General features: G+C 32.6%; 2 protein-coding genes across 2 annotated transcripts; both read right to left on the reverse strand.

Moving 5' to 3' along the window:
• Nucleotides 1–3,402: 3,402 nt before the first annotated feature.
• Nucleotides 3,403–5,322, reverse strand: LOC130645967 (uncharacterized). The gene has a single exon (XM_057452095.1). It carries the CDS (start codon nucleotides 5,320–5,322, stop codon nucleotides 3,403–3,405), a length of 1,920 nt encoding a protein of 639 aa, XP_057308078.1.
• A 10,417-nt stretch (nucleotides 5,323–15,739) lies between these two features.
• On the reverse strand, nucleotides 15,740–24,895 carry LOC130644824 (telomerase protein component 1-like). The gene is made up of 11 exons (XM_057450583.1): nucleotides 24,786–24,895; nucleotides 21,698–22,250; nucleotides 21,384–21,568; nucleotides 20,520–20,748; nucleotides 20,056–20,151; nucleotides 19,464–19,769; nucleotides 18,771–19,353; nucleotides 18,049–18,122; nucleotides 17,464–17,661; nucleotides 16,900–17,121; nucleotides 15,740–16,231 (listed from the first exon to the last, which is right to left on the reverse strand). The coding sequence occupies exons 1-11, from the start codon at nucleotides 24,806–24,808 to the stop codon at nucleotides 15,887–15,889; spliced, it is 2,814 nt and encodes a 937-aa protein (XP_057306566.1). The 5' UTR covers nucleotides 24,809–24,895; the 3' UTR covers nucleotides 15,740–15,886.
• Nucleotides 24,896–27,299: the final 2,404 nt, after the last annotated feature.

A 27,299-nucleotide genomic window follows, 5' to 3' on the forward strand; every position in this document is an offset into this window, starting at 1 on the left:
TTTGGTGTTAAAAAATTGATCACCCATCTGAATTAGAATTTTCGTTATAGGACATACTTTTCCACATCAATAAGAAAGTTCGGGATCCTCCTAATATCAAACTATTTAATCAAGTAATATGTTAACGAAAACTATGATCAATTAATATTCCAGGTTAAACAACGAATAATTTATTCCCAATCTGTTCAGTTATATAACATGAACTCAATAGGTGACATAACATATATATTAGTATGAAGTATGAATTAAAAGTTATCTAAGACAACGTATATTGAAAGTAGCGGGTAATAAGTTATCATATCATCCTTTCCTAAAGGGATGATATCATCCAGTGTCCAAAGCGTAACAGTTTTGGTTTCTTAAAGCGGACTGCAGAGCATCAGATTGCTTTTTGACTCCCTGTACGGAGTTAATTAAAGATACTGTTTCGTGTTGATCCTGCATGTTGCCTAACTAACCCTGCGTGCACTACAAAGGCTTGTTAAATGTTTGCCAAAATTGTGCTACAGTGTTACAAAATTAAAAGATATAAATTTACGACGTAAAACTAAAAATTGTGTTCAAAAAGCTTTGCAACTAAATACCTTGCGACAACATTGAATGTTATTATATCTGACAGTATTTTGTACTCAGCAGAACCGTTACATAAAAGTGTCTTTGCGCAACAAAAAAGTTTAGCTTACATCATTACACCAAGTTTAGTACAGAAAATGAAACGTTAACTAGTGTTCAAAGTGAAAATGAAGCCTTATGTTCTTTTAGAAAGAGCGTTATTACAGGTTCAAAAGCACATGAATTCAAAACACAAATGGACAAAATTAAAAAAAGGCAAAAATCATGACATTTCTGTGTTAGAAGAAGAAATGGAACCATTGGCTATTGAAAAATTAAAAAAAATTTTGTCTATAGAACATAAAAAAAATTGCAAGGTGAAATGAGAATGGTGCTCGGATGTATGGCTGGTAGCAAAGTGCCCATTTTCAATTAATTATACCACACTGAATGATCTTAATATAAAACTCACCACCATATATTATTAACACAGAAGATGGGCATAAACACTTTAATGAAAGACATCCATACTACACACAGTGTTAGTTACAACTAGCTGCTACAAAACTAAAACATTGTACTCTGTACATTGGATTACTCGTGAACATTGAATATACGAAGTTTATTACGGTGGAATTTTTTGTAAAAAAGAATTGAGAAAATTGAAAAATTTTACAGGCATATGATCTAAAATGTAAGTACATGGATTTAAAATAATTTCTATATATACACATGAATTAGTAATTGGTAAATAAATTATTTTTTTTATTTACGTTTTTTTTAGGAACCAACAAAGTTTTCATTCAAAATACTCAAATTCTAAAACTCAAGAGAAAGTATGGCTAATATAAAATTTTTCTTTCTGTTATTTTATTTAGACGGATCTAGTAACTCTTTTTACTCAAGAGAGTGCATTGCTTTGTTTTACAATCAGCCATGACGGTATAACTACTATGATTATATCATTTAATTGACTTTTCAAATTAGCCTTTATTTTTTTTTATTAATTTTTTTTATTTATTTTTTTATTAACTGTCTTTCAGGCACTTCCATATTTTACAATGGCTATTCGTCCTATTAAAATAATAATAATATTTAAATAAAGAAATAAGTTATTCTATAAAAAAGACACTGTAAAACTGTAGACAAGATTAGCAGAGTTCAAAGTGGCGAAGGATTTAAGACATCGATATAATAGATTCTGACGGAAAATTAAGACCAGAACATATGAAAATAAAAATTATACACCAAAATATATAATAAAAAAATATACATATATTAAATATATTTATTAATCGACGGGCTTAAGAAATAAAAACAATCGAGCAAATGGACAAAAATTGAGACTAAGTAGAGCAGAAGGAATAAATCAAAGCATAAAGTATTGCTAGTGGATTGGTCTCAATCGGTCAGTAGATGTTAAGTTAGGATATTGAGAAATTGTCGTTTAAAAAAAAAAAATAAAATAAAAATCGCAAGACCATGGTCTAATAATAAATATTTTTTCAAAAAAGTACGAAATTTTTTGTGATCAGGTTCTTCCCTGATAGCTTTGGGAAGATCATTTAGAAGGCGACTTGACTTACCAAGAAACAATTTCTCCGACACATTGATTTCATACTTAGAAATAACTTCGTCAACATTACGAGTTCCACGTCCAGCAATTCTCAACTTGAAACCTTTCAAATACGATGGAAACTCATCCTGGTGAATCGATTTGTGGGCAAGTTTTAAAATTTCAAAGTGTATTTGTTGCTGGATTGGTAGCCAACCAAGTTGTATTACATCCTCGAGCGTGGAATATCTCAGCGTTACAAAAGACGCAATTCTGCACAATAGTTTATCAAGTTTTTTCAGCTGGAATAGTGGCAGGTTCCAAAACAATGAACAGTAATAGTGAATTTTCGAAATTAGAAGGTCTTCTGCCAGTTGCTTCCGCAAACGAAATGTTGCTGTGCGACGAAGATAGCGAAGAACGTATAGTTTCGCATAAACTGATTGAGAGAGTTTATTGATATGGGTTTCCCAGGTTAGATTTTGATCGAACTGGATGCCAAGAAGTCTGTAAACGGTAACGCGTTCGATCAGTTGGTCCGAGTGGTGGATATGGAATGTTGAATGGTTGGAGTTCATGAGATCGTGAAGTTTTGCCATTCTCGGTGTTGACAAAAGCATGATTTTCGTTTTTCTGTTATTGAACGCAAGATTATTTGTGGTCGACCATTGCTTCAGCTGGTCTAATCGTTGAGTCAAGTTGTTGATTGTAGGTTGTATGTTTATAGTCTTACAATGTTCATAGATACTTGTATCATCTGCATATTGGTTTGTGGTCCCACCATCGACGATGTCTTGTAGGTCGACCGTATAGAGGTTAAATAGTACAGGACCAAGAATTGAACCTTGAGGTACCCCAAATAACATTGTTCCGTAGTCAGATTGTTTGTCGTCTATCTGAACGAATTGGCGGCGGTCACTGAGGTACGATAACATCAGCATAGCAGCATTGTTGGAAAAGCCTATCCTTCGTAATTTAATCAACAGGGTTTTGTAATCTACAGTGTCAAATGCTTTTGAATAGTCCAGAAATGCTGCTAGCGTGACCTCGCCTTTGTTCATCGCGCCAACGATGTCGTCTCGAATCTTCATTAAGAGTGTTTCGGTCGAGTGACGCTTGCGGAAACCGGACATCGTTTGGTGGTATATATGGTTCTGTTCGATATAATCAACGATCTGTCTTGCCATTAAACGTTCGAAAAGCTTTGATAAGATCGGTAAAACAGTGACAGGTCTGAATTGGTCTGGAGTAATGGACTGTTCTGTTTTTGGAATTGGTGTTACTTTGCCGATTTTCTACAGCTGATGAAAGGTGTTTTCAGCTATCCCTGAGTTGATGATGTGAGTAAGTGGGGATGCGATGTGGTCAGCAATGGGTTTGATGAGTGCTACAGGGAGGTTGTCGTAGCCAGCGGAACAGTCGCTTCGAAGATTTCTAATTTCTCTGAGCACTTGATCGTATGTGACAGGACGAAATTGGAATTCTTGGTCAGCTTCAGTAACGAGGTCTTGAAGAAGGAGTTGAATTTCTTCTTTAGATGTCGGTTGCGATCCAAGGATTCTGGGTGCCGTAGATATGTAATGTGCGTTTAGTTCGGAGGGTTGGATGTTTATAACGTTTTTATTTGGATGGAGAAATCGGTGGATTAGTTTCCAAACCTCTTTAGGCTTTTTCGATGAAAGAAGTCTGCGGTAGAAAGTCTTTTTGGTGTATTTTATCTGTCTTTTTAGAGCGTTTCGAGCATTTCGAAATTCATTCCAGTCGGCATTCAACTGAGTCTGGTGGGCTAAAGTACGCTTTTCGTGACAAGTTTGTTGTAGGTTGGTGATTTTTAAGTCTTTCATCCAGGGTGCCGGAGGACGGGTGACCTTGATTCTCTTCAACGGTGCGTGACGTTCGATGCACTCAAAGAGTAGATGGTTGAGTGTGCTTAGGCTGTCATCGGTACAATCAGTTGCATAAACGATATTGAAAGGGATGGTTGCGGTGTCAGCAACATACGCCGACAGGTCAAAATTTCTCATGTCACGAATGATCTTGTACCGTGGTTCAAATCTGGCTACACGAGTATTGATGCAAGCGAATACAGCATCGTGGTCGCTGATTTCTGGTGTTGGAAGAACTTCACAGAATTTCACTTTGCAGGAGGAGTTGGTCGAGATGTGATCGAGTAGGGATAATCCTTTTCGTGATGGAGAGTTGACATGCTGAGTGAGGTCGAACGATCGAAGGGTTTCGAGGTAAGAGTCTTTAATTTGAGAGTTCTGCAAAAGATCAATATTGAAGTCACCTGTTATCACCACATTTCCTGACCAGTCGAGAGTAGCGTTTCCAATGATGCGGTCGAAGTTGTCGAGCCATTCTGCTTTTTCTTGGTGTGTGAAGTTCGGCTGGTAGGCGACACAAAGGAGTAGCTTCGAGTGTTTATTTTTCCCATCGATTTCAACCCATAAATGTTCGAGAGCTGGATTGATATTGACGATATCCTTGCGCAATTTATGCTTTATATTATCCTTGATATAAACGCCTACACCACCACCACGCTTGTTATCTCGATTATGGTAGTACATTGTGTAACCTTCGATCTTTACGTACTCGAGTAGGAAAGGGTTGTCTTTTAGCCAGGTTTCGGTGAGGGTTATCGCATCAAAATCGTACTTGTGTACAAAAAGCACAAATTCGTCGAATGTAGACACCATTGACTGAGTGTTGAGATGAGCGATACTAAACAAGTTTCTGTTTTGGTTGAGTTGTTCGAGTTGAAGGTCTTGGAGCTGTTGTTGAGCGACTTCTTGCTCGATTTGGGATAGTTCTCGGACGTTGCAAAATGGTAGGATGAAAGGCAAGCAGTTCGGACACAACCAGTCGGTTATTGTAGATTTTCTTTTAGGATCGACACAACGGAGATGAGTCTTCTGTTGGCATCGACAGCAGCTGACGAGTTTGCTGTTTTTGCGAACCGTTTTCGGACACAGGGAACACGAGGACGGTCCAGGATTCGATTCGACATCGCCGGACAAAAGAATATCAGTACCTGAGATGTTAAGCTGAAATGTAGCACAATGGTTTGCGTACAGACGGATTGGCGAGCAGAATCTTCGCTTGTTGTTGTTTTTCGTAGAAGCAAATCTCGATCTGTCGGTCGACTTTTCCAATCTGCACGACAAAAAATACACCAGAAGAAGCAGCGTGACAATCTTCTTCTTTTGAAACATGTTTGAGCTCTTAAAACTGCAAGTTCGTCAAAAATTTTGCGAAAAAACTTCTAAATTTTTACTTTTTGAACGTCAGTTGAAAAAAAAAAAAAAAAAAAAAAAAAAAATCTTAGCTGCTTAATTGGGCTATAAAAAGTCATAAGACATTGGATATATATTATATATTATAATGCACTCAATAATCACAATGCAGTATGACATAATGCGACATTAAGAATAGAAGTATTTCTGTAAATAAGGTGTTTGGACATATCATATTAGTTTTTGGACAAGGCAGAAACACAGCACAGTACAGTATTTCTTGTAGTGCTACAGTTCACATGTAACGTTGAGTCACCCGGGCCTAAATCCGGAAACTTACAAAGTATGTAGGTAATATAAAAATATTTTATGCTCATTTTAACAGCTTGGCTGTGAAACCACCCCTTAACAAATTTCGGGAAAATAATTTTTATTTTAGACTATCAGTTATTATATTTTCTGTTTAATTAGCCAGTGGATGTCACCATCCAGGACCAAATGGTTCCTAACAGCCAATTGCATGTACTTTTCGTTCCATAAAAATTTCTAAGGCACCTTTGTACCGGGAATTGATGCAGCTGACCCAAACCAAACATATGGATTTATAACTACCTCTATGTCTTTCTGACCAACGTTTTATTACGTGCACCTTTAATAAGAGGACGGTAAAAAAGAAAAAGTATGGTTTGTTGAATTCAATATTCACTGATCCAACAATTATTCAATTAATAGGGGGAATAATTTTTAGACGATCTTATAATGAACCAGATATGGCACATCTGAATCAAACACAAATAGATTTCTTTCCGTCTTTGGTTTTACTTCTAGTTTTGCATTTTTTTTTAAACAAATTTTTTCTGAAACAAGAGTATCTCTTAGGAATATTAATCGGAGAAATTTTGTGAAATAAAAGTAAATGTTTTTACTTTAAGACGGTTTTGGTATACAAGGTACATTTCACCTTGAATGAAAATATTGTTTTTTTAGCAAATTTTACGTTAGGTCAAATGACAACAAAATTTATGTAATCATGCGTTTTAACGAGTCAGCACGGACTTATTAATATTTTTAAGATAGTATATTTTCAACACTATCTTCTATATCTTGACATATTACATAGGTGACACAGATATTAAGGATGTAGATAAAATTAACGCATAGATTTTGAGATCCGTTTTTTATTATCAATTTTAGTATTTCCTAGGCTGGATACATAATATCTAGCATCCGCATAAATATTATAACATCTATAAAATTTATGTGGGTAAAGGATATCCTGTGATAAAATGTAATAATAAAAATCCACATTGACGTAAGGATAAAAACGGACGCAACAGCCACTCTTAAAATTCATAATTACCCAGTTTTCACCTGTTTACCAGCCATGCCATTATAATATTGTGAGCGCTTGTGTTTCCTCTTTGTCAATATTAATTTTGTTAGGCCATCTCCCGTTCAACCTCGTAATGTTATCCGGTCAGCATTTTTAGTAAAAATGTTCTTGGTCAGCAACCAAATGTGATGCATATACGATGATAGTGGTTTTACACTTTTTATCTTGCTGTGATTGTAATGTACGGAGTGGTCAGATTCTATATACATTCCATGGTGCAACTACAGTAATTTCAAAATTCTTCCGGTTCTGTTTTTTTTAAGGTTGCAATGCAGCATTTACGCCACGTTTATTTATCATCTTATATAACATAGTACACTGTGATTAATATTATTTTTATTTTACGAATGATATGTATGTTATAGTCACTTCTTGTTTTGCATTTTTGTCGTCCCTGTGGGCAGTGCTAACTCACTTCTTCTTTAATGTATTTAAATTTTCCTGTTGTTATTGTTTACCTTCTGTTGTTCATTTTGCGATGTTTTGAAAAGCATTTTTTTTTTTAATTGTATAGAATAATCACATTCGAGTTTTCATTAGCGGACATGTTCAAGAATGGACATTACTTTTCTTTATCCAATGACAAAACTTACTGAATACGTTTACTGAATTTAAATGCACATTTGTTATCAAAAATAAAATTGTTTTTACAAATAAAAAATGTTTATGAAAATAAAGACTAATGATTCCCTTCCCTTTGATTGAATATTTTTTTGTATTTTTAAGCAAAGCGATTTTTCGAAGGAAAATCTAAACTGGAATTTAAAGATTCTGATTGAAAACAATTGGAATAAAATAAATGTATTTTTTCATTCTTGCTATGTCTGTAAATCTGGTAACTTTTGGAAACTCGGTATAAAATGGACTGGATTTCCCTATATCAAGCGGTTTTGGGGCGGGTCTATCCAACGAAAATGCACGACTTTTGCGCGAGGTTTGTTTGATAATAAAGCCTGCCTTTTGACTCAAACTTTATTGGCGCTAACTTTAATCCCTTAGAGCCTGTGAAAATTTTTTAGCAGACGGATAAATGTCCTATTTTTTTACTTTCTCACAATTCTTTAAATTTTGGTAAAAACACATGTGGTTTTGTTTATTTACTAAAAGGACAGTGATGAAACATAGCAAACAGTTTCCTATAACCGAAGCAAGAAAGATTACACAGGAAAGACATGAATGATGTTAAAAAATTTCTTCATTTTCCATACACGTTTACTAAGAAGAAGAAAGAAAAATTGTTTTGAAATATTTGTTTCTTAGGCAGCCTTTACATGAAATTTTATTTCGCACTTAAAATGTAAACACGATTTACCCGAAATGAAACTAGTGTGCATGTGTACAAAGTTATGGCGCATGTGCAGTTCATACAATCCCGATATGAAGAACACAATGATAATTCATAACGATTTAAAATCTCATTTTAGACAAATCTCACGCTGGGTCCAAAGGCTACCTTAGTAATTACAGACTCGCATTACTTCGTTTTCATAGCTTAGGGAAAATAGTCCAAAGCTACAAACCTATTTAATAAAACGTTTAGTATATGTATTATTAAATATTTACAAATGTCTAGACAGTAACGACAACAACCAGAGGAATCTCATTATGTAATTATTTCATAAAAAATCCCAAAAGGCAGGATGCCGACAGAATTTTCACATTGTGTCATTTCCTATGTAGTTGTCCACGAACAAAGCAACGTTGTCACGTGTGAATAACATCAACGGCGACACTTCAGAATCTCGTCTAGGAGCGTTTATCATGGACAAAGTTCTCAGTGCTTAGAAATTTTTTAAAGGAAACTTCAATCTATATTATAATACCCGTATACGTCTAACTAACGACTAGTCTGGTCAAAAATGCTGTCTTTCCGATATAAAACTTTCACGCAAATGAATTACCTTTATATATAATTTTATATATTGTTATATTGTTTATGCCAAAGTCTTTGAAACTTAGGGAATGTTAATTAGGAACCTCATAATGTCATAGGTAACAGGTTAGGCTACGTTTGACTAACCATCCATAACCTTTCTAACTGTACGCCTTTCTGTAATACGTCATGCTAATTTTCTGTTCATTCTTGTTGATTTAATTTTTATCAATCTTCGTGTGTCCTATTCAAAATGTAGTCCATGATTATTTAGTTCTTACTTTATTTTCTGATTTGAGTTTGAGACGGGATTACATCCAGTACGTCAATTTCACATTTACCATTTAAAATTTTTTTATGTTTTCTTTATCATCTGCATCTCCCTTGGTTAATTTCCAACGATTTCAAATGTTCTGCTTTCCATGCAGAAACACATGGACGCACTTTCTTTTTCGACTGTATGTTATCCACCAACCAAGTCAAATAACCGTCAATCAATTGTCAAAAATGCAGGTATTTTAACGCATATTTTTCTATTCATTCTAATTTATTCACAATTCTCTAAATTTCTGGTCAACTGTAAATTAATGAAATACGTTTACCTTTGATAGAGTTGCCTTAAATGAAATCAAGCATTCTCCTGGTTAATCATTGGTATAAAATTGAAACCAAAAAGTTAAATTGCCAATGTTACACAGGAAAACGTTACACACGTCAACATTCTGCTATAAAAAAATAATTTAAGGGAAATATTTATTTACTAAAATTAATAAATTTGTCATTGTAGAATGTCCCATGGTTACTGAAAATACGCCAGTGCATCATCGTTATTTTGTGGTTTATACAATATCCTCTATCAGATTACACATGCAGCAAATATAAAGAACATTAAGATAGGAGACGTGACTTAATCCTTTTTACATGTAAAACGAACAGAGCAATTTCGTTGAAAAGTAAAAGAATTTCTTGTTTTTCTTTCGACTTCACTTGAATTAGCATACAAATTAAAGCGGCGAAGACAATAGAATTTTACGTCTCTTCTGACTTTTATCATTCGTACAGTCATCCCCCATCCTGCCACTCGTCATGCAGTCAGTCATATTTTTACACTTACACTGGACATTCTCGCAAACTGGATTTTTTTCGGTATGAATACATGTTAATAAATAAAATTAGAATAAACAGGACGGGTGTCCAAAATCTGCTTGATATGTCAATTACCAAACCTTTAACACTTATAAGCAGGTAAATGATCCTAGAAAGCGAATCCAGCGTCGGTACTAATAAAAACAGATATTAACAAAATTGTTTCGTATTATAGAAAAATCTGTAGAGTACAAAAATGCTCCCGTGGGATCAAGAAAGACACGTAACCAGGATTTTGATTTAGAAAGATGGATGACTAGAAAAGAATATCTTATTTTTTTCTGATTTGTGAAATTAATGTTGTTTAAAAAGGTTATAATATTATCATGTAAAAAGGCAATACGGTGATTGTGAAAATACACAGTTATTTTTAAATTTATTGTTAAAACCAGTTCTTAGTATGTGAATTTCCGCAGGTTTTCGCACATATTTATCTAAATATCACGTATTTCCCTTCGCATCAAAGCTGATAAAAAATATCTAATGAAATATATAATTTTGTGTTTTCGTAACACGTTTTTTTTTCCACTCGCACAGTTCAATACCTGTGTATTTTGAGGTCGTGCGCTCACGGAGGAGTGCATTGGTGTAGTCCTGTTGTGCGTGTTTTTGTTTTCTGTAGAACAAAAAGTTTCCTATTTAGTCTACGGATGTCTTAGTTAAATAATCCAAAATGGCGGTTTTATATTTACTTCTCTGCTTTTCAAGGCGCTAAATGTGACGACGATGCTCGTGAGTATTTGTAGCTTAATACTTATGTGAAAATTTTATTATTAACCAACGTTAAGCGATGAAAGAATGGTCCTTTCTAGAATTTCCTAATTCTGTCCAACTCAATTAAGAGGTCGATACTAAAAATAATTCCTCAGTAAATGGTAGAAAAAATTACCTAATTTTGTAAATATTTTTGTTCTTTAAGTGCCTCATTTGCAAGTTGAAAGTTACAGTCAAACCCTTCATATAGCCGAGCTTCTTAAGAATCGTCTCGTTTTTTTTTTAAATCTAAATAAAATCCAACCAAAGTATTATATTGCGCAAAAAACTGGACGACGTCATAATCATTATAATACAGTAGAGTCTCCATAACTCGAACAGCCACGGGGAAAAGGAAATCGTTCGAGTTATGGAGACATTCGAGTTGTAGAGGTTTTCAACTTTTAGCGCAATATCCTCCCTTTACGTGAACCAGCTGGATAAAAACGTTATATTTAATCTTAAGTCTAACTTTAAGGGGGCTATTAGGTTAATGAAAGTCAAAACAATACACTTTTAATGAATTTTTTAATGTTTATTTAGAAAAGACTGTGCTTGGAGGAATTTTGAACTCTTTTGCCACATCCTTTGGCGCAGTACCCTTTTCCAACGCTTTAAGAGCTTTGTACTTGATTTTGCACGACTTATTGTCAATTCGACGCTTTGATCCTGCCACAAACGACATTGTTATGAGAGTGTCTTTCTTTTGAAATTCTTTAGATTTTCTCGAAAACGTTCGAAAAAGACGTTCGAAAGGTTTGGATGACGCATCATTAATCATTCGAATTAATAATAAGGCCTGCAAAACACGTATTAACAAGATTTTTAGACCCAATTTATCAGGAAAACTGTTCGAATTTTGATTATGATGTCAGAAAATTCGAGTTATGGAGAGAAAAGTCTCCAAGGGACAAAAAAATTTGTTCGAGTTAAGGGAAGATTCGAGTTATGGAGGTTCGAGTTGTAGAGGTTTTTTTATAAGAGTTTATTAGGAAATTTTCACGGTGCCAACGAATTTGTTCGAGTTAAGGAGAGATTTGAGTTATAGAGGTTCGAGTTATGGAGACTCTACTGTATATAAAATTCGGAAAGGTGTATTGGAAGGGAAAAAAACCATTTTGTTTGTTTCGACTATAAAACCTTTGGCTTGTTTTTGTGGATAAATTTTTGTAAATTAAGAGTAAATCCCGCAGCAAGTTAAATCTTGTTGGATTTATTCAAGAATATTTGGGACACGCTCATAACCTTGCTCGCCTGCGATATCATCGTTCAAATACACAACACATTTTATTCCATCTCCCTCTATTTCTTAATAAAGGGCCTTGTAAGTTTTTGTAAAAACGTAACAAGCACCGGCTAATCTGAATGGAAGAGCTAAGAATTGGAAATATCTTGTCATTCCATCTTTAAAAGTCCAATCAAAGTCTAAACAACTCTTTTTTATTCTGCGCGGCTATTTCAACATGATGAAATGTTCCGAAGAAAAAGTATTTTTCAAATAAGATTCCGTGTATTTTAAAAATTTTTGTATCGAAACTTTTTTTAACTGGAAATGCTCGTTGACATGTCTTAATTCAAAACCAAAAAAAAAGAGGATTTTGCTGAGTGTACTCGCGGGTACACGAGGTGAATTGTAAGTTAATCGTGAACGATAGAAGCTTCTGGAATAAGGTTTTTGTTCCTTCTTGCGCTTCTCTCTTTTTGCATTAGCACTCCTAATAACTTTCGTTATTTCTTTTTTATCGTTAGTATCAGAGGCTAAACATCTCTCTAGCTGCTAGTTTAATTAATTTCAATCGTTTTTCAACAAGACTCTTACCCTTCGTTAGTGTTTCTTTGCTTCGTTTATTTTCCCATCGTTTAACTGTCCCTGTTTCCTTTCCATATTCTCCAAAACCTTCAGGTTATAATCGTGCATCTCTTCGTTTCCTTTCTTGTTAAATTTTGCCTTTACTTTTTTTCTTTTATTTTCTAGGTTTGATGTCAACTGATCCAGCCTTTCATCCTGTTTTTCTGTTATTTGTTGCATCACTTTGGCTGCTGCAGCTGCTGCTAATTCAACTACCTTATCCGTAAAAAAAGTCGGCAAAAAAATTAGTCGGCAAAAATAAAAAGTCGGCAAAAATATTAGTCACTTGGACAAAATTTAGTCACTTTTTGCCGCGACTAAATTTTTGATTTTAATTACTTTTTGCCGACTAAGTTTTTGAATTTGGTCACTAATAAAAAATAATTGCATAAAACTGATAAAAATTAGCAACACAGAAAAAAACGGCAAAAAGGTTGTCGGAAAAAGTTAGGTCAGAAATAAAAATGTCGACAAAAAAGTTTGGTCGGAAATAAAAAAGTCGGCAAAAATTGTAGTCGGCAAAAAATATTATTCACTTAGCCAAAATTTAGTCACTTTTTGTCGATTTTTCTTTACCGATAAAGTATTCTTAGTTCTGATTGTGCGATCGATTTGTTGATTGCATTAAGTAAGTGTTGATCGACAACGTCAGAAGGATATGATAACCTTAGTTAGAATGGTATAAAATTAACTGTAGTGATCCACCTCTGAGTACAATTCAGAAAGGCCTCGTTCTTCAGTCTTCTTTTATATCCTGTTTTTACCCTACTACGCATGCTCACAGAACCGAAACAAATCCATTTCTGACCATCTTACGAACATCGTAGTGTGTGTCCCGTCAGTATATACAGCCTCGCTAATCAATTTGTTTCGCTATATTCGAAAATATGGCTGTATTTTATTAACATCAATCCGCCAAAAAAGAAAACGCCACTATCGAGATAACGGGAATCGGCATCTTTTCTTGTTCACCTGTCATTTATACTGTTTTTTAATTTCTCCTGTTTGTCATTATTTTGAAGGGTTTTTTACCTTGTTTATGACAACAAATACTTGAAACAATACATTTACTAAATTTCAAGAGAAAGAGAAGGACCGAATACATTTTAACTGATATTAAAAAATGTTTACAAAAAGTAAAGTGACGGAAAAAGCACAATAAACAAACAAAAGCGAGATAAATAATACAATGACATCAAAATCTTAAATTAAAGTATACATGATAGTGAGGTTTGGAAGCGAGCAGGATGATAGCGTTATTCCATTTTTTCATAGTAATAACTTTTATAGTCAACATTTTTCCACTGTCAAAAAACCATCAACAAAATTTTATTCTTTACGTAACATATTTCTTTGGTTCATCGTTTCCCTAGGAACAATGGGAAAAATTAAGGCAATTAATCTTCGCCAATTTCATAAACATTTCATACTTGCGAAGATCTTACTGCACGAAAAATTAATCGATGTGATTTTTTCATAATAAAAAAATATTCTCTTGTTATGGGTTTTAATTTTCTTTTTGATGCAAATAAAAGTGATCAGCCTGCCTGACCAGCAAGTTCTATTAAAGGCTACCTCATAAACAGTTTCAAAAAGTTAAAACTCCAAATATTGTACTGGCAGATTTGCAAAAATCATTCTTCGCAACATACTTTAAAATATGTCTACAGTTTTTTCAACTATTTTTTTTGTCCATACAAGTTCCATACATACCTGACTTCGGACACATGAAATTGTCTGTACAAATGAACCTTTAGTGGTGTCTACATTATAACAAACATATAAAACCATGATAACAAAATTACCGTCAATTTTATCCCTTTTTTCAAATAACATAACATACATAATCGATGGTTTGTACCATATTAAAATTTACAACAATAATAATATTTTAATTTATATTCCAAGAAAATAATTTGTAAGAAAATCCTGGTGAACAACGCCTGTTTGGAGCATTGGTATAGTTTACCAAGACAAACTTTATGTTGTTACATCTTTTTTTCAGTTTTATTTTTCAGGATTAAAAAACAAAACTGAAAATTACTGTTGTTTCTAATTTGTACAAAATTAGGAAAAATTTATAAGCGCTCAGCATTTTTAAGCGCCCTCCTCGATTAAGCGCCCATGCAAATAATCCAAAAATTTAATAAGCGCCCAGGGCGCTTGTTCGGATCATTACGACAATCTAATAAGATGATATTGAAAACTGATAGTTAGCTCGTTGAAAATCGACGGGAGTTCGGGGATTTGACATCATTGCATAATTAGTGGAACCTCAAGACAAAATTCTTGAAAACCAATCAAGAATTTGAAAAAAAAATATGGACAATTGAAAGCGTTCTCGGAAGGTAAGTTTTAAGGTACTTGGGTGTGAATATTTAATCGAATTTGTCCTAACCTTCTAATTCTAACGATAAAAAAGAGGTTGTTAAGAGATTAGTTCATTTAGGATACGAAAAGAAGAAAAATTTATACTATGCTCCAGGCATAAACTAAAAATTATTGTACTATTACAAATCATTGAGCAGCTTTTATAAAAATTATTGCATTGTAGGTTATAAAATATTTAAATGCATATATAAAAATAAATATATGTATTATTAAAAATCTGTATTCAAATCAATTCTGAGAAATAACAAAGGAAACGAGTTCGATACACCTTGCTCGAATTAGTTTTCTTGAGATTCATACAGCAAAACAACAATCTGTTGCAACAGGTTTTTTATTTTTTGCTAATGACCTCTGTTTGAAACCGAGGCTAGTACAAGTCGAGAAGTAGAAAGACTTTAATTGTAACATTGATACCACCAAAACAGCATTTTGTCGGATGTCAAATTAATTTAAAAATTTTATAACGCAACAATTTCAATGATGCTGGAATACGATCTTAAAGCCAAAACATCAAAATTATAAAATTATGAAAAACATGTAACTCCTGAAACGTGTATTGACTGAACGTGAAAGAAATCAATGACTTACCGCAAGTATGGCACTATAAAAAATATTTTTTGTTTTTTTTGAATAAGCTATGCACAACCTCCTGTTTCGAGTAAAGATAAAGTGTAATATTTTTACAAATCCAATAACTTTATTATATTATTTTTATGTATATTTTTCACGAACGGGATTTCACCAATAAAATAAGTAAGCACGTACGGTATGATGTCTGTATGTTTTTATCAGCACTAGTCGTTAGCCCGTGGAAAATCCAGGGGTTCGCCCGTCCTTTCTATACCGCATTGCGTGCTTCTCGTTATTGCGCAGCTAAGCTACAATTTTGCCTGACAGACAGACAGACGTATACGGGTATTAAAATATAGATGATAAAAATTAAGGACAATATAAATTATGAAATATATTTAGAGATTTATTAAATAAGAGGTTAAAGAAAATATGCTTTTATTTCATGCAAAAAATTGTAAAACGAAGAAGCATAAAAAGCACTATGCTAAATAAATTATAAATTAACACTGAACATAGATTGCCAACACTGCACAAGTAAACGCGCATCAGTTCACACAAACAAATATCAGCATGTCAACTCAACACACATATTACCAACACTGCACAAATGACACAAGTAGCAGTTCACATACAACGGCATTGCAGTCTTCTGTTGCAGAAACAAAACCTGTTTGCAAAAGTAACACTTATCGGTTGACGGTGGAACAAACGGTTTGTGTTTCTGACACAAGAAAGCTTTGTACTCTGGTTTCTGCCGTGGCGCAAACGCTCCGCATAACATACACAGCTGTTTCATTTGCAATGGTTTCTGGGTAATTAACTTTGACTTGAAACTACATCTGTTACACATGCGCACTTCTGCTTTAAATGGACTATTACCTGGCATTATTCTTTGGATACATCGAAGTTTCTAAAAAAAGTAGCTAACATTCCTGAAAGAAAATACATGCACACATACAGAAGTCAAACTGCCTGAAAAAATGACATGCGGTTTCAAGGTCATATAGTAATAGAACAAAGTGCGGAAAAGAAAAATAGGCAATGAAATTTCTCCTCCACAAAGTATTTTCCAATACAGAATTCGTTTTCTAGGCATTCGTTAACGAACCACTCAAACACAGCTTGTATAGAAAAGGTAAAATGACAGGAACATAAGAGACATGACAGTTTTTTTTACATGCATAAAATTTTCAGGCTCAGATAGGTTAATTAGGCGTACTTTAAGCCTAATGCTCGGCCTTGGTGGTAAATCTTTTTGACGTTTGTTTTTTTTTTTTTGTTACGGGTATTTAATTAGACACAATATTTGTTTTTCTTATGCAAAATAAGACTTGATTAACACTACCATATCGTTCAGTTTTTTTCGTTGTTTTTTTAAACTAATAACAGAAACTATTTTATTTATCAAGATAGCTCATAAAGGAACGTTTAATTTTTGTTTAATTTATTTCTCTAACAAGCATAACATACATATATACGCTATGCTTATTTTAAAAAGTACACATTAGCCTGATTACACTTGCTCATAAAAAACGTAAGTAAAACGAGCAGTAAAAAAATTAACACGTGAGAGCCCACCTTTAATGTAAAACTTTTCTGAACGTCCGAAATTCGAACTCCTCTCGGATCTTTACGAAGGAACTCAACAAGCTGGGTGTTCATGTTCGAATTTTGCAAATGCTTCATAATTGAATTAGCTGTGCGGTAGCCATCTTGACCGTATTTTAGAAAATGATTGGCCAAATCTTGATGAAACTGTACCTCAGTATCTTTAGAGATGACAAAATGTTTAAAGACAGCCTATAAAGATAAATTTCCATTGTCAACAAGTAAGGACAATGAAGCTTAGGCTTGCCATTACACAATCTTTTTTAGAAGAAATATAAATTTTCTTAATTTGAGGCTAAGATTGTAGAAACGTTCAACTGCTAAACTCGCAAAATATTTAGAAAATAAAAAAGGTAAATTGATACATAGACAAGTCGCTGCATTTAAACCACTTTAAGAGAAGTCTGACTCTATAATTTTTCAAAAAATCCTCTTTTAAGTTTAGAAACACCTAAGCTGAACTCAAAATATATGTTTCTTGAAAAAAAAAGTATAAAACATACATCTTTTCAAAATATTACAGAAACTGGTTACCTCAGCAACAGCATTGTGAAAGAAAGAGAACATCTCTTCGTCTCCACGTGCACCAGTATTGAGAAGAAACGGTTTTATTTTAATTCGTGTTTTCACCCACGTCATCATTGGTAAGCATTCTTCTTTGTTTGTGTTTAAAAGATGGCGCAGTTCAGTCTCAGTTAATCCTGATCCTGCGAGGTAGAGATAGCTAAACGCCTGAAATCAAAAGGTTAGGAAATTACGGAACATTGAATAACTTAACAAGTAAAATCAACGCACAAATTCGAGGACACTTGAAGGGATATAATAAAAATTGGTGATTAGTTTAGAAGACTTATCAAAGAACACGTATTTGTATGTATAAAGATGTATAAAAACACTTTTATGAGAAATAATACTGAAATTCGTCATAAAAACACCATTAACACATTAAGTTATAAGAAGCTTACAAAAACTAAAAAACTTTAGTCTAGGTTTTCATTAAACTGGTCATGTGATAACTATTGTCTTATTCTAATGGTGGGGATCCCAAAAAAATTGATGACTACTGTTTTTCCCCTCTTTAAGAATAACATGGCAAGGAAATATATAAATACAAATCACCTCTTTTAGCTTCTCAGTTTCGTCTTCTGCAATTAATCGGTTAAAAATTAAACCTAATAACCCAACTATTGAATCTGAAAAAAAAAATCAAAATATAAATTAAAAATTACGAAGCAAAACTTTTTTCATGATTAATTTTTTTAACAATCACTTTGCTGTACCTTAAAAGAGGTTAGATTAGCAACAGTTTTCAGATGAAAATGAATTTACCCAAGACAGCTTTTAAAAAATGTTTTCTTTCAGGTTAAAATTCAATTTTTTTCCGGTTTCTTTATGCTCTTTATAAATGTTCACATGATTTCGGGCGAAACAAAACTCATTTCAGTAAAAATGACTAATACAAAATTTCATTTTGCTCATATTTGTTCATACTAACGAAATTTACCCCAAATAAATCATATTGCACATGCGTGCGAAACTTTTGCGCATGTTTTAAAAGTTAACACGCATGTGCAGTTTGTATAAACCTGATATGAAAACGTAATATTATTGTAAAATTAACCAAACTTCGTTTCGAGTAAATATCGTTCCAGGTAAATCTGGTTTCGGCTCCATGCAAAGGATACATCCTAGCTTTTCTCTTAATGTGGGCCTTGATAAGCTCAAATTACGTGTATGTAACAGAAGAGAGTTGATATGTTCTTGTACAGACCATCTTCAAACTGTGCTTTTATTTGCTATTTTGTCTGCAATTGGAAAAGCCATATAACACATTAATATACCTGGTAATTCTTTGATGCGTTTAGTCACTTGTTCAAAAACACCAAACACTCTTAACTCTTCACATGCAAGTGCAAGCCACAAAGGAGACGCACACGCATCCAGTGAAATCAAGCACTCCATCTGACCAGGATCTAATTGCTTGTTGTAACGAGAAAACAATATTTCCACTAACTTCCGCCTGCACTCGACGTTAAATCCTGTCAAATATATCTTTTGAGAGAAATCATGGAACTTTGTAGTTAGTTTGTCAAAACCTTGGAAATCTGGTACGCAGGTTATAATACATCGAATATTTACGTTTGCAGGAAATAGCGGCAGCCAGTCGCAAGTGCGTCCCCAATCATCTGCAAACTGATTCACGGCGTCTAAGACAATCACAAAACAAGGAAATTTAGAAGAAATATCTTTCAACTGGCGAGAGAAACATTCTGAGAGATGGTTGTAATCGTTGAGCGTTTCTTTATTCGGAGGATCTTCCTTCAACATTTTAGAGAGTTCCTGGCAAAAACGTTGAAGCACGGTGATCGAATCTGTCGATCCAGGAGCCGAACTTGCAAAATTATAAAGACATGGCGAGTTGTTCTAAACAAAGAAATAGGTTTAAAAATACTTTCAGACGTCGAACATAAAAAAATGTTTTTTCATATATCTTACAACTAAGTTGTCATGACAACGTCAATAACAAAACCCACCTTCTTTAACTTCATCACATAGTTTGCAGCCAAAGAAGATTTACCAGTTCCAGGTTCAGCAATTACAAACAAAAATCGTTCTCGTCCTTCGCTTTGAACAAAATCTGTTATGACTTGAAATTCTTTCTCTCTTCCAATCAGTAATTGTCCTCGCTTCTCAATGAAAATGTCCTGCATTTCCTGCATTTTCTCAACTTCTGATAATTCTTCAGTTACCTGGTTATGGGCTGAGACATACTTTTTTATACGTTCTTTGAAAAAATTTATAACATCTGCTGCGAAGACGTCTAATTTGTCAAATTCAACCTAAAAGAAAGTCATACATTAAAAACATCACATAACACATCAATTGTGGTTAAGATCGAAAATTGAGCTTAGATTATAACATTTCAATATTTTTTTTAAAGACATAATTGTTGAAAAGTAATAGAGAAACAAATTAAAAATAGCAATTTCCCAAATTAACCATAACAGAGCCCATTAAAAAAGAAGTACATACAATGAGGAAACATTATCGTTGTCACGAAACTCTATAAACAATTTTTTAGAGTGTAGGGTAAAAATATCACTTGCTTATACTTGAACCATATACCTTTTGCAACCCAGTGACATCACTAGTTCCAATAACTACAGAATTGTATTTCAATGTCTGTTTCGGAAATTGTTCCACCAGTTCTTCTTTTAACCTCTAATTAATTAAAAAATGTAGTATATTTAGTAAATAGAGTGTTAAAGGATATTTTAGGGTCTTTGAGTATGAGTATGAGTTATTTCTTTCCTTTTAAAATGGTCAAATACTTCATTTGTTTTAATTAGTAATTGGTAAGGGATTGCACAATTACTCATAGTCGACTTGTTGAGACAAAAAATTTATTCTCCAAATTTAATGCATTTGAAAGAATTTTTTTTTTCGAAATTTTGGTAAGAAAACGTCACAAGTAAGCAAAAAAAAATTAAAAAAGAAAGTGTATACTAAGTTGGTTTTACAAGATTGTCAAGAACGGGGTTCAAGTTTCTTAAAACTGGAAAGTCAAAAACAACAACAAAAGCAATTACCTCAAGACAACGCCTCGAAAGGATTGAGTTGTCTATGTATGCATGATGAAAATGATCAGGTAAATCGTTCAACGACTCTTTATCCCGTAACATAAATAATGCATTCGGTGAGCAAGTACGAATAGCTCCATGAATAATTTCCATATGTGTAATAGACACAGGATATACCCAACTATATCTTTCAATTATATTTTGGGATAAATTCTGTAAAGATGGAATCCAACCATATCTTAACATAAATATAAATAAAAAATTAACAATCATAGCATAATACTTCCATAAAGCCCTACCTTTCCCTTCCTAAATAATTTTTAGTACTTCAGCAGTTTAAAATGTACATTCCAAAGGTTTTAACAATTTCGTTTTCACCCTATTCAGAGAGGTGGGGGTATACTTATGTATAGGAAAATTTAGCTTCCAAAGTAATAGCTTTCCACCTCACAGAGCCTTAGATATTGGATATTACTCAAATCTATGCCCTAATTTTTTATAAAAAAATCCTTATAATCGAAGGTTACTTCTGCTACAATTACGAATCAAATTTAAAATTTACACCATCATAACTATATTTTATCAAGAAGAATCAGTATAGAAAAATTTTAATGGAAAAAGACCTGATTTCTCCCTTTTTTGTATTTTTTCGGAAAATCATGAAGAGATGAATTTTTGGTAATTTTCTTTTTAGAAGATATGTTGTAAAAAAATTTAAACTAAATTTAAGTCTATAGATGATGTCACAAAAAAGTGTATATAACCAAAAAACTTTTTTCAATTTTGTTTTGTTTCTCTTTTGACTGTGACAAGGGTCAATACAAGTGGCTTAAAATATAATACTATGAAGTCAAAATCAATCTATAGTCACACCTTTCACTAAGTAAACTAACAAAAAATGGTTCCCCATCAGTCTCACTGATACATTTTGTTATCTCATCCAAGCATATTGATATTGTTTCTTCAGTGTCAGTGTTTTTTGGCACTCCCCAACGAAGATCACATTCTAGTATGTGGATTTTGAACTGTTCACTCCATTCTTTGAGCTCGGGCATAACCTAAAAATAAAGGTATATACGTGCTTCAAAAAATGTTATTATAACTAAGAAAAAATGCTTATATAGCACGAACAAAAATTTCAATGACAACGTCCTAACGTTGTAATTGAACGTTTTTTGTTACCTTACCTTTTTTACAATAACTTCACGTTCTGCATGGAAATCAGCAAACGTGGAAGAGATAAAAATCCTGATGACTTTCCAGCCCTTCTTGTGTGATACCGTACTTGACTTTTTAGACGCAACTTGTTGTGCAACTGTCTTACTTGTTTCAATGTCATTCCAAACCTTGTCAATAACATTTTTTATTTCAGTTTGTATGAATTGTAATTGGTCTTCTGCAATTTCATCTTCAACAATTAAGGCAAGATTTGGATTTTGACTGCCATGACCCTCACCACCAGATATATTTTGATCCTCACATTTTTCAATATTTCTTCCTGTCCGCCCGTGTCCACCTCCATGTCCAACTATTCTAAATTTATCTGAATGCAAGTCTTTTGTTGTACCACGAATACAAGAGCTTATAATAACACCCATTTTCTTTGTAGTATTTACTTGATCATGTAGTAAAGCAGGAGGTGTTGCATGTCCCTGTTTCTGTGTCTTTTTTATGAAATGTCCTATTGGAGTTGAATTAGTGATTTTTATTTTCACTTTTTCTGCATGTCCATCAGATATACTATATATTAAAAAGAATTAGCAAGATTTAGACAATTCCTATTATCTTTTCAAACATTAAATACCTTATCAGCATGAATTACATAAAAGGCTATCCTGGGTAAATAATTACAATAATAATAATAATTCACTTATATACTTATATTCATTTTTGCAGATAAATAAATGTATCCAAAATTCAATTTTTAATACAAAATTTTAAAAAAGTTTACTTTTTTAAAAAATAGTATTCAGATTATAATTCTTCATACATAAACAGAAATAACTAACCTGGAAAAATTCAAGGTTTAAATTTCGCAGAAGAATAAGAAGAATTTTAATTTTGCAGATTCTTCTAAGATTGGTTATATATAGAGAACAAACCCAATTTAAAAAAATGTTTCTGATCCCCACAAGTTTAAAATATTGGCAATATTAATAGCTTAGCATGATTCTTTATATAATTATTAACCAAATTTCATTCCATTACCATTGTATGTATATAATTAGTTTTTTGTATCAATAAAATATTAACTACACAAATGAAAACTTTCAGCATGTAATTAAATTTAATCACAAATTAACCACCATTTGATTTGATATCAGTGGATATGATGTAATTAATGAATGGTACAGAAGTCAAGGAAATAACTTTTAGGAAGCAATTTTATTAACAGGTAATTAATAGCTCACTAGAAACTTTATCAATTTGATGTGTGCATAAAATGAGAATGGTGTAAAATCTTGTGAAAAATACTCTTTTTTCTCTGAAATATGATTATTCATTTTAAGAAAAAACCAGCAAAAAATATTATTATTATTAGTATTAGTATTCAATATTTTACTTGGTTACAAACTTCAGAAAGTAATATTCTGCTATAAATGTTGGACCAAAAATATATATATTAATGTTACAATAAATGTATAAAAATTTTCAATAAAATGTTATAAAGTTGAAAGGTTAAAAAATAAATAAGAAGTTAATATACAGAGTGTCTGGAAAAGTGTAGCTGAAGAAGAAAGAAGCTGAAGAAGCAAGACGTAAAACACTAGAAGTACAGACTATACCAAACACTCATACTTTTAATCAAAAGTTTATTATTAATAAAAACAAATTAAAATTCTAGCATCTTGATATGGTTTTTAAAAGAATTAAAGTTTCAACTTCTCTAATATTCCTGGGTATAGAATTGTAAAGTTTAGCCCCAAGAAAGAGGAAAGACTTTCTTCCAAATTCCAACCTAACTTTAGGGAGTTTCAATAACAGCCCGGTTTGATGCCCGATTCTCATTACTTGTGAGCTTCTTTTGCTGGGTTGAAGTAAGATCTAAGTTTAATGAACAAAAATACAACATTAGTGGTTCAATCATGCTATCATATACTTTATATGTAGCTTCAGGTGTTAGATATTCACAAATTTTTGTTAACAATCTGATCCTGTTGGACATTTTCTATAACGCTCTTGAAAGTTTCTGTCCAAGTTTAAAGTTAGAGTAATGATGTTGCCCAAATAGCTGTACTCGTCGGTAACATTGATAGTATAGTTGTTGCATTTTACTTCAAACTCTTCTGGTACTTTTGATAACTTTTTTGCAGTGAATTGAAAAAAGTCAAAGTTAGTTATTCATGAAAAAGAGATCTGAAGGACAAAGGCTGCTCCTATTTTTTTCACCTATATACTTTATGTATTTTCTTGTTTTGTACATTGGATTAATAAATCAATCGACAAACTGAAATTAAGACTTGACCCATTGGTAAGCTATTTTGATCTAGATATTAAATCCTTCACTAATCTTTTCACTTGCTTTGCGAAATGCGAAATATCTTATGATTTGTTGTAATTAAAACAAATGAAAATACCTAGGTCACCATTAATGAAACAACAGAATTGGATGGAGGTGATATGGACAAATTGGTAAAACAGAGCTAAGAAACTATCATGTTTTCCCTAGGATAAGAAGTTACCCTATGAATGGTTCCTAAACACCTTGATAAAGTGTAGCTGTGATTATGCAGAAAATAATTTATATACTCGCAATAAATTAAAATAAATCCAAAATCTATTCTTGTATCTACTGTTTAAGCTAGACCAGTTTCTGTGTGATGTATATAATGTATTGATTTTGCAAAGAGGATGAAGGCTGTTTTCCACTTCAAGAAAATGCTTCGCAGAAGAAGGTCAAGGACAGAACAGAATATTTTCTGCTGGTTATTTCCAGTTTATATGGTTGATACACATTTTAACAAAAAAAGTAAACACACTTTACATAATTCTCATAAAATACAAAAATCTGTTTGAATAACTAATCTTCTGCCTGTCGCTTACATATAGAATGCAATGAAGAACTTGAAGAAAATTTATGTTGTTAACATTTTAAGTATGCTGCCCACAAGCTTTCTTGATCCTGTCTGTTTTATTGTGGGAAATATTTTCTTGAATTGGAAAAAAAGCCTGCAAGCACATTTTAGTTTTGGCACACACATGGGAAATATTATTACCTACAAGAACATGCACCCATAAAAAGTTATTTAGATAGCTAGTTAGATATTTTTTTACCTTGCTTGTTGTTCTACGTCCATTTTTCTTCTTCCTTTTGTAAGTAGCTATATCATATCCTCTTTGTAAAAAACGGAACAACCTCTAAATTAGGGAAGCACTTCATGGAAGGATCCATATAGTCTGTGAATATGTCGTATACTTGAACCTCTAACACAACCTCACCTTTACCCGACATTGTCGTATTCCTTTCCTCACGACAGCTCAACTGCTTCCGACACGCGACGTTAAACAATTTATCAACGTCGTGATGTTGTTAATACATACTACTGCCTAATGTAATATCTTTGTAATATACAGTAATACACTGTAGTACTTAGTAATATGCCGTATTGTATACTGTAGTACTTAGTAATATGCCGTATTACTTTGTAGTATCCAGTAATACACTGTAATACCTTGTAGTATTCAGCAATACCCTGTAATACCTTGTAGTATTCAGTAATATACTGTAATGCCTTGTAGTATTCGGTAATACACTGTAATACCTAGTAGTATTCAGTAATATACTGTAATACCTTGTAGTATTCGGTAATACACTGTAATACTTTGTAGTATTCAGTAATACACTGTAATACCTTGTAGTATTCGGTAATACACTGTAATACTTTGTAGTATTCAGTAGTACACTGTAATACCTTGTAGTATTCAGTAATATACTGTAATGCCTTGTAGTATTCAGTAATACACTGTAATACCTTGTAGTATTCAGTAATATACTGTAATACCTTGTAGTATTCGGTAATACACTGTAATACTTTGTAGTATTCAGTAATACACTGTAATACCTTGTAGTATTCGGTAATACACTGTAATACCTAGTAGTATTCGGTAATATACTGTAATGCCTTGTAGTATTCGGTAATACACTGTAATACCTTGTAGTATTCAGTAATACACTGTAATACCTTGTAGTATTCAGTAATATACTGTAATGCCTTGTAGTATTCGGTAATACACTGTAATACCTTGTAGTATTCAGTAATACACTGTAATACTTTGTAGTATTCAGTAATACTTTGTAGTATTTAGTAATACACTGTAATACCTTGTAGTATTCGGTAATATACTGTAATGCCTTGTAGTATTCGGTAATACACTGTAATACTTTGTAGTATTCAGTAATACTTTGTAGTATTTAGTAATACACTGTAATACCTTGTAGTATTCAGTAATATACTGTAATACTTTGTAGTATTCAGTAATACTTTGTAGTATTTAGTAATACACTGTAATACCTTGTAGTATTCGGTAATATACTGTAATGCCTTGTAGTATTCGGTAATACACTGTAATACCTTGTAGTATTCAGTAATACACTGTAATACTTTGTAGTATTCAGTAATACTTTGTAGTATTTAGTAATACACTGTAATACCTTGTAGTATTCGGTAATATACTGTAATGCCTTGTAGTATTCGGTAATACACTGTAATACTTTGTAGTATTCAGTAATACACTGTAATACCTTGTAGTATTCGGTAATACACTGTAATACTTTGTAGTATTCAGTAGTACACTGTAATACCTTGTAGTATTCAGTAATATACTGTAATGCCTTGTAGTATTCAGTAATACACTGTAATACCTTGTAGTATTCAGTAATATACTGTAATACCTTGTAGTATTCGGTAATACACTGTAATACTTTGTAGTATTCAGTAATACACTGTAATACCTTGTAGTATTCGGTAATACACTGTAATACCTAGTAGTATTCGGTAATATACTGTAATGCCTTGTAGTATTCGGTAATACACTGTAATACCTTGTAGTATTCAGTAATACACTGTAATACCTTGTAGTATTCAGTAATATACTGTAATGCCTTGTAGTATTCGGTAATACACTGTAATACCTTGTAGTATTCAGTAATACACTGTAATACTTTGTAGTATTCAGTAATACTTTGTAGTATTTAGTAATACACTGTAATACCTTGTAGTATTCGGTAATATACTGTAATGCCTTGTAGTATTCGGTAATACACTGTAATACTTTGTAGTATTCAGTAATACTTTGTAGTATTTAGTAATACACTGTAATACCTTGTAGTATTCAGTAATATACTGTAATACCTTGTAGTATTCGGTAATACACTGTAATACCTTGTAGTATTCAGTAATACACTGTAATACTTTGTAGTATTCAGTAATACTTTGTAGTATTTAGTAATACACTGTAATACCTTGTAGTATTCGGTAATATACTGTAATGCCTTGTAGTATTCGGTAATACACTGTAATACCTTGTAGTATTCAGTGATACACTGTAATACCTTGTAGTATTCAGTAATATACTGTAATGCCTTGTAGTATTCGGTAATACACTGTAATACCTTGTAGTATTCAGTAATACACTGTAATACTTTGTAGTATTCAGTAATACTTTGTAGTATTTAGTAATACACTGTAATACCTTGTAGTATTCGGTAATATACTGTAATGCCTTGTAGTATTCAGTAATACACTGTAATACTTTGTAGTATTCAGTAATACTTTGTAGTATTTAGTA

Source organism: Hydractinia symbiolongicarpus, chromosome 5 (genome assembly GCF_029227915.1).
Source record: "Hydractinia symbiolongicarpus strain clone_291-10 chromosome 5, HSymV2.1, whole genome shotgun sequence".
In the NCBI taxonomy this organism is placed as follows: Eukaryota; Metazoa; Cnidaria; class Hydrozoa; order Anthoathecata; family Hydractiniidae; genus Hydractinia; species Hydractinia symbiolongicarpus.

Excerpts from the sequence above, each read along its gene's own strand:
- LOC130645967 (XM_057452095.1), bottom strand. The coding sequence starts at position 5,322 with ATGTTTCAAAAGAAGAAGATTGTCACGCTGCTTCTTCTGGTGTATTTT.
- LOC130644824 (XM_057450583.1), bottom strand. The coding sequence starts at position 24,808 with ATGGACGTAGAACAACAAGCAAG. Across the intron at positions 21,569-21,697 it reads GTGAAGTTATTGTAAAAAAG|GTTATGCCCGAGCTCAAAGA; the intron begins GTAAGGTAACAA and ends CTTTATTTTTAG. Across the intron at positions 17,122-17,463 it reads TTCACAATGCTGTTGCTGAG|GCTGTCTTTAAACATTTTGT; the intron begins GTAACCAGTTTC and ends TTATCTTTATAG.